The 8,608-nt window shown below is 34.7% G+C and overlaps 1 protein-coding gene, 1 long non-coding RNA gene and 1 pseudogene across 2 annotated transcripts; 1 reads left to right on the top strand and 2 right to left on the bottom strand.

Annotated features, from left to right (window-relative positions):
- Positions 1-257: 257 nt before the first annotated feature.
- LOC104110675 (serine/threonine-protein kinase 54-like) lies at positions 258-2,749 on the bottom strand (annotated as a pseudogene).
- A 1,354-nt stretch (positions 2,750-4,103) lies between these two features.
- Positions 4,104-8,254, bottom strand: LOC104110673 (uncharacterized). Its single transcript, XM_033659837.2, has 3 exons — positions 7,919-8,254; positions 5,121-5,265; positions 4,104-4,295 (listed from the first exon to the last, which is right to left on the bottom strand). Exons 1-3 carry the CDS (start codon positions 8,145-8,147, stop codon positions 4,226-4,228), a joined length of 444 nt encoding a protein of 147 aa, XP_033515728.1. The 5' UTR covers positions 8,148-8,254; the 3' UTR covers positions 4,104-4,225.
- On the top strand, positions 6,507-7,193 carry LOC108947602 (uncharacterized). Its single transcript, XR_001972109.3, has 2 exons — positions 6,507-6,627; positions 6,752-7,193. It is a non-coding gene; the product is annotated as an uncharacterized lncRNA (long non-coding RNA).
- Positions 8,255-8,608: the final 354 nt, after the last annotated feature.

An 8,608-nucleotide genomic window follows, 5' to 3' on the forward strand; every position in this document is an offset into this window, starting at 1 on the left:
GAAGATGAGTGTTTTCCTCTGATGTAATAAATGAAAAAACTTAAGTAAAACAATAACTCCGAAATAAGCACATAAGATATGAGCAGTAGGCCCTATATATAAAATAATCAAGTCACTATATATACGCAGAACATGCTGGATTAAAACATTACTAGATTCCTATTAACATTTGACCAAAGGTACGAATTATTTGCAGTCCAAGAAGCTGAAAAGAATTATTTGTACATAAAAATTTAAAATAATGGTCCTAAACATATACAAGACAAAACCAATCTATTGTACATTATAATCCTTTTCGTCTTATCAAGCAAAAACAACCCTGAATTTCATTTTGTGCAGCTAATTCAGATGTGTCAATTGCTTCCAACATCAGAACCACCTCCTGCATCTCTGGTCTCCTTTTGGGGTTTGCATCCCAACATTTCTTCATTATATCATCCAGGGCACTTGGGCAAGAGTTTGGTATTTCAGGTCTTCGACCCTAAGAATTTGAAGAATTAAGTTAGTTATTGCTATTTTAGCTTCAACTGAGATATGGAAAAGTGAAAAAGAAATGTACCTTGTAGACATCTGGAGAAGTTTTAGAAAGGGGAATTTGTTCAGGATATGGCATTGAACAGCTGTATATTTCCCACAAGCAAATTCCAAAACTGTAGACATCACATTTATGATCATATGGGAGACAAGCAAGAACCTACATATAAAACAAAGGCAAGAAACGATGAGATTTCACTTGAAACATAGTCGGTAATACAGAATTCACTGATCTTTTTTCTCTTTGTTATTAAAACAAAAACATCGACCTATAGAAGCACTTTAAGTACGTCGTAAATATAAGGAGTGAGGGGTATACAATCTTCGAGTCACTCGTTGTATAGTACTATCTCCGATCTGTAGTATTTATCTTTTTAGCAATCTTAATTTAACTTCAAATATTTGACATTTTGAAAAACGAAAGAATTTTTTTTTTTTTAAAAATTCAATCTTACTCTGTCAATCAGTGGAATGTTAATTACGTGAGTCGTCTTATAAATGGCAGTTTGGACAAACACTTATACATTTAATTGCTACTATATTAAGTATCTTTCTTTAAGGACAATGAAAAACCCTTATAAAGTCAAATTATAATAGTACGTAGTTATAGTTTGTTTATTATCTTTTGACTAACTTGACTGAATACGCACTAAGGAAAATATAGAGAATTAAAGATGCATATAATGACATACCTCAGGAGCCATGTATCCCATGGTGCCATTTTGGCCTGTTATTTCAATAGGACAAGAAGCCTCCACTCCCAAGTCTATTATTTTTACTCTTCCTTCCTTGTCAACAAGTAAATTCTCAGTCTTCACATCTCTATGAACTATTTTCTGTGAGTGAAGGTAACTCAACCTACATAGGGATAAAGAGAAAAAAAAATGTTACTATTTCAGAATAATTGGTCTGTACATGCACCAGTTTAAAATAAGTGTCTTAGAACATGAGATTTTTGGGAAGGAAGTTCATAAAGCTAAACAGATATGAAGATGAAAGTATATAATTATATATATGTATTACCCTTTTGCAACATCCAATGCTAGTTGAATGCAGAGGTAACTTCTTGATGTGTTTTTTAATGAGGTAGGATTTGAGAGTGCCTCCAGGAACATATTCTACCACAATGCAATATCCATCCTTCGTTGGACGCTGTTGGCCATTTGCTGATTTGAGTTTAATTTCGGGCACGCTCTCCCTCGAAGCTCCGATTAACTGAAGAAAAAGGGTTTGACATTTGTTAGGTGAAAATCAAAGAGAAAATCAATCATATACGTGAAGATGCGTGTTTAAGACACAATTAAGTAAATAATGTCGCGCTCTTCCTAACAGTTTAAGTTTTTAAGTGAGATAGTCGCACACTTCAACATGTTGAAACACATGAACTAGTTCTTATATAATTAAGTAAATATAAGCATGTTCGTTATGACATTTAAGTTTTTAAACGAGATGGTTACACACTTCAATAAGTTGAAACACATGAACCGACTCTAAATTCGCCCCCAAATATACTAAATGAAAAATATTACTCGGAATAAATACAGATGAAGAAATATAGGAGGAAAAGAAGTTTGAATTACGTACCTTAGCAATATTTGGGTGATTTAGCTTGTACCATATAGAAACATCTTGCGTGAAAGCCTTCGTTACTGTAGCCCTTCTATCTTCATCTCCCAATCAAGTATTTTAACTGGAAGAGCGTAATATTAAAATGACAATAAAGTCAACCTAGCTAGAAAAGAACGTATAACGTACAAAAACAAAACTTCGGATTTTCTAGCTGAACATCAAGAGGACCCAAATGAAGACAAAGCTTTATTACACTTTGTTTGTCGGCTGCTCTTTCAATTTGGCTATGTAATGTCACATATTCTTTCTGAATTTAAGGAGGAAAAAATTATAAAAGAGAGAATGTTGCAGGAAAACTATTAGGGTTTTGGTATAGTCTGTAGATGAGCATTAGAGCTGTGAAGAATTAAATGGAATATTTTAGGGTTTGGTACATTCCCTTTAGGCTATAGAGCAAAGATGAAAGTGTCATAAAAACTAATCTATTGTTTATATAGATCCTAGTAGACGAGTTAAATGATGGTCTATTTCACAGCTTAAGCAAATAAAAACGTTCTTGGACTGGAATTATAATCCCTTTTCCCTGTTTTGCAGATGACATTATATTGTTCACCAGTGGTAACAGAAAATCATTGAAGAGGATCATGAGAGCTTTGGGAACTTATGAGGATGTTTCTGGGCAGAGAATAAACAAGCAAAAAAGTTCTATCATATTACATCCCAATGCAAGCTCAAGAAGGATAGACAGAGCTACTAGGTTGACTGGAATGAAGAAGGAAAACTTTCTTTTCAAATATCTTGAATGCCCCCTATATTTGGGAAGGAAGAGAATATCAACATACTCAGGCATGATTGAAAAAATTCTAGCAAGGACTAGAGGAAGGAATAATAAGTTCCTCTCAGCTGGAGGTAAAAGTATCCTTATCAAACATGTGTTTCAAGCCATGCCTTCTCATTTATTATCTGTTATGAATCTCTCCCTTACTGTTTTTTAGAACGATTGAGAATGAGCTTAATAGATTCTTCTGGAGTGATGCTGATGGTTCCAAAATGTACCATTGGTCATCATGGGATAATCTCTCTTACCCTTTTAGTGAAGGCGGGGCTAATTTTAGGAAACTCACTAATGTTAGCAAGACATTCACTGCCAAACAATGGTGGAGGTTTAGGACTATGGAATCTTTGTGGTCTCAATTCTTGAGAGCTAAATATGTCAGAAATCTCACTTGCTTAGAGTTAAATGGAGAAAGGGTCAATCCCACAATTGGAAAGCTATGTGTGATATTAAGACTCTAGGTCCTCTCCATAAGCTCCTCCCCTCCAACTTTACTCCTGGGAGAATATGCATCAAGGATGTTTTCAATCACTACAAGAAATCAACTTTATTGTGGCGACCAAAGTCGCTACAAAATCCCTAATAGTCACTGCTAAAAGGTATCAGTGGCGACTTTTGTATTACCACAAGCACAACCGTAACTGAAGGTTATTTGTGGCGACATCTAAAGTTGCCGCTAAAAGAATATATTTTGTGGCGACATAGTTGCCACAAAAGGTTGGAAAAAACGCTATAAAAAATTGTTCCATAAGAACAAATATTAGATGGGTCGCCACTGTATACACCTTTAGCAGCGACTAGCATCGCCACAATAATATTTATGTTCAGTGGCAACATTGTGTCTCCACTATAAATGTCTTTTAGTAGCGACAGGCGTGGCCACAAAATATTTAACCATGAAAGGCACAACGTTTTCTGTAGCGACTAAAGTCGCTGCAAAAGAAATAAACCTACAGTGACAACTTTTATATCGCAACAATTACTAATTTTTTGACAAAACTATGTCGCTACTAAAACTTATTTTCTCAGCAATTATAACGACCAAAATTATATACATTTCCATGCCTGTAGGAACCTAATTCTCTAAAATTTCATATAGAGATATTCATATCAATTGACTATCAATATTAAAGCAATCAATAATGTTTGACAAACACCAAAAGAATTTCTCAAGCCGAATATTATAAATATTATCATTACTAAAAAGTCAATTACATATATACTACCCGACACTTCAATTGTGCATTGTAATTGTACGCATATACATATCCCAAAAAAGACAAAATATTAAGTGCCTTGTAACTGCTCCTTGCTCGACACCATCCTTGAACGATACCACTGTTTAAGTGCCTTGTCCCTGCTAGACAAAAGTAATATATATAAGGAATATAATGAGATTTGTTATATCCAAAAACATGCATATATATATATATATATATATATCCCAAAGGTCTTGGTTCAGGTAAGCCTGGTTTACAGCCTAAATATTACTACTCAAACAGTTATCTAACCATTATTTACTGCAACTAGAGACCACAAATGCAACTTAAAAGGCTGGACTACCAACCTAGAACAAAGCTAAACTAAGACAAGTGACATACCACAACTACTATCAAAATTCTAAGACTTTTCAATCTATGTCAAAGGAAAGCCAGAAGTTGCTTGTGACTTTGTGTACTAAAAAGCAGCTTAACAATTCCAAAAGTTGTCTGGACCAAAAAGCAAGATTTAGGACAACATAAGAAGCTGTTCTTTTGTCCATGCACTTTCCCCTAACACAGTAAATATTTTCTGCTTAATTAATTGACAATCAATTTAAAGAAAATTGAGAATCCATAGCATTTCCCAATATTATTCAAACATTCACTGAAACGAGGAAAAACATTCTTTTACTGCAACATACTATTGTTATTATACAATACTACTGCTAAGTATTGCTACTGAAATGAAGAGTGCCACACTTCTGCATCAAAATTTTGAAAAGCATTAAAGATTGCAAGATACAGGATATGTTCATTTTAGCCAAAAGTTGTTTTGCCTGAAGAAAATCTGCAGAAACTTAAACTATTAAAAGAACATGACCTAGAAAATCTACTAATTTAGGCACATAACCATACAAGAACAAAATAAGAATGGAATGTCGACATGTAAAAGGTCTCTCAAGAAGAAGCTTTTAACTTACCCACAAAAAGAAATAGTTGAGATTCTGTCAAGACCGAGAATCGACAATAACAACACCAAATAGGCTTCAAACGATTCTTTCTGTGTGATTTTTTTTGTATTCCTGTAGATTATATCAAATGGCTGAGAGAAATTCGAGATGAAATCTGAAAATACAAATGTGAAATCGCTGAAACAATATCCGCTGAAATAATTTTTCTACTTTTATCTCTTTCATCAATTAATGATAAGCAAATAACACATTAAAAAAACTGAGGCTTTGTTGGCTTGTTGCAGTTTCATGAAAACATTGATATACCCTAAAATAAATGAGAATGCACAGTACAATTAATGATCTGTTTGAGGTATTGGATGAAAAAAGAACAGAACAAAAACGAATAGAAGCAATATCCCTAACTACATGTTGAAAATTTTGTCTTACAAAATCATTATAAAAAAACCCAAATGTAAATATATCTTACATAAATCAATATGGGTTTTCAGTTAGACATATGATAGTAACAAAATAAGAAGGTTTTTAGTTAGATTATGGAAGAGAAATCGTTCGTTCCATTGTACCTCCACGAAATCGATTACAGCAAAGCAAATTCTTTCCCCAAAGAAAAACGAAAAGATTAGGGATTTTAACATACCTGAAAAATGACATTCACATTTTGATTTGAGGGATTTCGATTTGGGTGAGATTTTAGCAGAAGAGTACTGATTTCTAGAGAGAGGACCCGAGTTTTGTGAGCTTTCGTTCTTCACTCTTCGATCTGTTCGAGAGTGTTTAATTAGGAGAGAGAGATCTATTTTTATTTTTTTTATTATTTTAAAAGTGAATAGGAGCCCAGCTGCAAGAAAATATGGATATTTATTATCTGTGGCGACTTTTAAAGTCGCTGCTAATAATATAACTGTTGTAGCAATAGGGTTGCTGCTAAATGTCGGCACTAATTATCCAATTTCTTGTAGTGAATGGACAAGTTTGGGATTGGGATGTTTGTGGGGGCATTAATGATTTTATGAAAGATCACATCCTCAAGATGCAGATTGATTTGAATAATGAAGAAGACATGCCTATTTGGACGGGGAGTACTTCAGGTCTTTTTTCAGTGGGGAATGCTTGGAACATAATGAGAAAAAATAGGAATGAAAATTATTTACTGGATAAGCTTTGGCATAAAACCCTGCCCTTTAAGATGTCATTCATCTCATGGAGGATTTTACTTAATAGAATCCCTAATGATGATATTGTCTCTAGATTTAGCAATACAGGTGTCACTATTGTAGGGCTCCTCAACCTGAATCGATTCATCATGTGTTTGTCAATGGTTACTTTGCCAAGTCAGTGTGGAAACACTTTGGAGAGTTCTTTGGTATCACCGGGCAATTTCACTCTGTTCAACATGCACTTACTTTCTAGTGGAATTTTGCTTCGTGCAATCCTGTTTCTGCTTTCTTGACAAAAATTATTCCTATAATTATTATTTGGGAACTTTGGAAAGCTAGGTGTTGTAGTAGATATGGTAATCAAACCTTTTCTTCCCAAATTACTTTTTCAAATCTCTCAAACTATTCTTATTATTGTTAGGCTTCATTTTTTAAACTTTAAATATGATCTTTCATGGATTGAACTAACCCATATTGTAGACAAGAAGATGTTTTATAAACTGTGCAGGGCCGTCTATTGGATCAAACCTGCAAGTAGATTTTTCAAACTAAACAGTGACGGGAGTCATAAAAATAGCATTTGTGGAGGAGGAGGAATAGTCAGAGACGCTCAAGAAAGAATGATCATGGCTTACTCTGTCCCCTTTGGAATAGGAACTAACAACGAAGCCGAAGCCATGGCCTTGCTTTTTGGAATTCAGTGGTGCGTGCAACATGGTCATACTAGTTTGGAACCGGAAACTGACTCAATACTTCTCATGTATTGGATTAAGTATGTCTACAAAATCCCATGGAAGCTAGCTACCATAGTCAAAGAGATTAGAAGTGCCCTGGGAACCATTACTTGGACTATTTAACATTGCTATAGAGAAGCTAATCAAGTGGCGGACACCCTTGCTACAATGAGTCATACACAGCAAAATGAATTAATTTACTCTTCCTTTTACACCCTTGCTACGATTAACATGGACAAAGGAGGATTCCCTAATTTTAGGATTAGGGCCAAAACACTTTCTGAACTTACCTTGTTAGATGTGGTTTATCCTACATAGCTTTGTCTGCAATCTTAGGCTAATTAAGAATTATATTGAGAGTTACACTCTCAACAAAACAGTAATGTCTTATGGCTGTTATTTTTGTGAAGACTCCAAGATATCTCTTGGATAGCTAAATGTATAGCAATGGGTCTGTCCATTGTCTTAGAATCTTTTGAAGAGGTTAGGCACTTTCTACCTCTTGTTCATGTATTTTCCTTTTGGTTATTAATCTACACGGTAGGGGTCATGCCTAACCCCCACCCGGAAGGTGGGTTTGAATTAAAAAAAATAAAAAATTAAGCTAAGTAATTTCTAGCCACAAATTTTCGGTACAAATTGTGTTGATTTGTTGCCAAATCTTGAAATCTATGGAAACCTAATCCTAATGAATATAAACTGAAATAATCAGAGGCAGGCCCTAGAAATTTTAAAAGAACAAAAGAGTATATATAGGGTTTATAGCACAGCAGAATTAACATGAGTATATAGGAAAAACGCCATAGAGTATATACTATGAATTGTAGAACTTGTGAATTTATAAATTAGCGTGCAATATATACTCATTTTAAGAAACCAAGAAAAACAAAATATAAGTATGCATTAAAGGTACCTGCGACGTAAACTCCTTTGTAAAATGATCCATATGCCCCTTGATCAATAAGACTCTTGACCTTAATTTTCTGGCACTCCAATTCCCATTCTTCTTTCGTGATGATTTGGACTTTCGATTCTTCACTTTCACAACTCTTATGATCGCTAAACACTCGATCTAAATGTCTCTGAAGCTGCTCGCCCATTCTTCTCAAATCAATATCTGCTCTAGTTCTTGTTTTCACCATCTTTGAACACAAAATGGTATAACCAAATACTTGTTTGGTTGAACAACAGAAAGAAGAAAACCTTTCTGGGGTACTTGTGATGTTATTTGGAGTTACGTTCTTTCTAAAAAGTATTTCGGGAGTAATGTTTTGTAAGATGGTCTGCTATATCTATTTTATAGGTATCGAAATCAATAATACAAATACAACAACAACAACAACAAAAACCCAGTATAATCTCAATAGTGGGGTCTGGGAAGGGTAGTGTGTACGCAAACCTTACCCCTACCCTGGGGTAGAGAGGCTGTTTCCGATAGACCCCCGGCTCCCTCCCTCCAAGAACTCCCCACCTTGCTCTTGGGGTGACTCGAACTCACAACCTCTTGGTTAGAAATGAAGGGTGCTCACCACTAGAGCAACTCACTCTTGTCACAATATGAAAGTGAAAAAGATTGGAAAAAAGGAAACGTGTGGGAACATGG

The sequence above is a fragment of the Nicotiana tomentosiformis genome, chromosome 4 (genome assembly GCF_000390325.3).
Source record: "Nicotiana tomentosiformis chromosome 4, ASM39032v3, whole genome shotgun sequence".
NCBI classification, from domain to species: domain Eukaryota; kingdom Viridiplantae; phylum Streptophyta; class Magnoliopsida; order Solanales; family Solanaceae; genus Nicotiana; species Nicotiana tomentosiformis.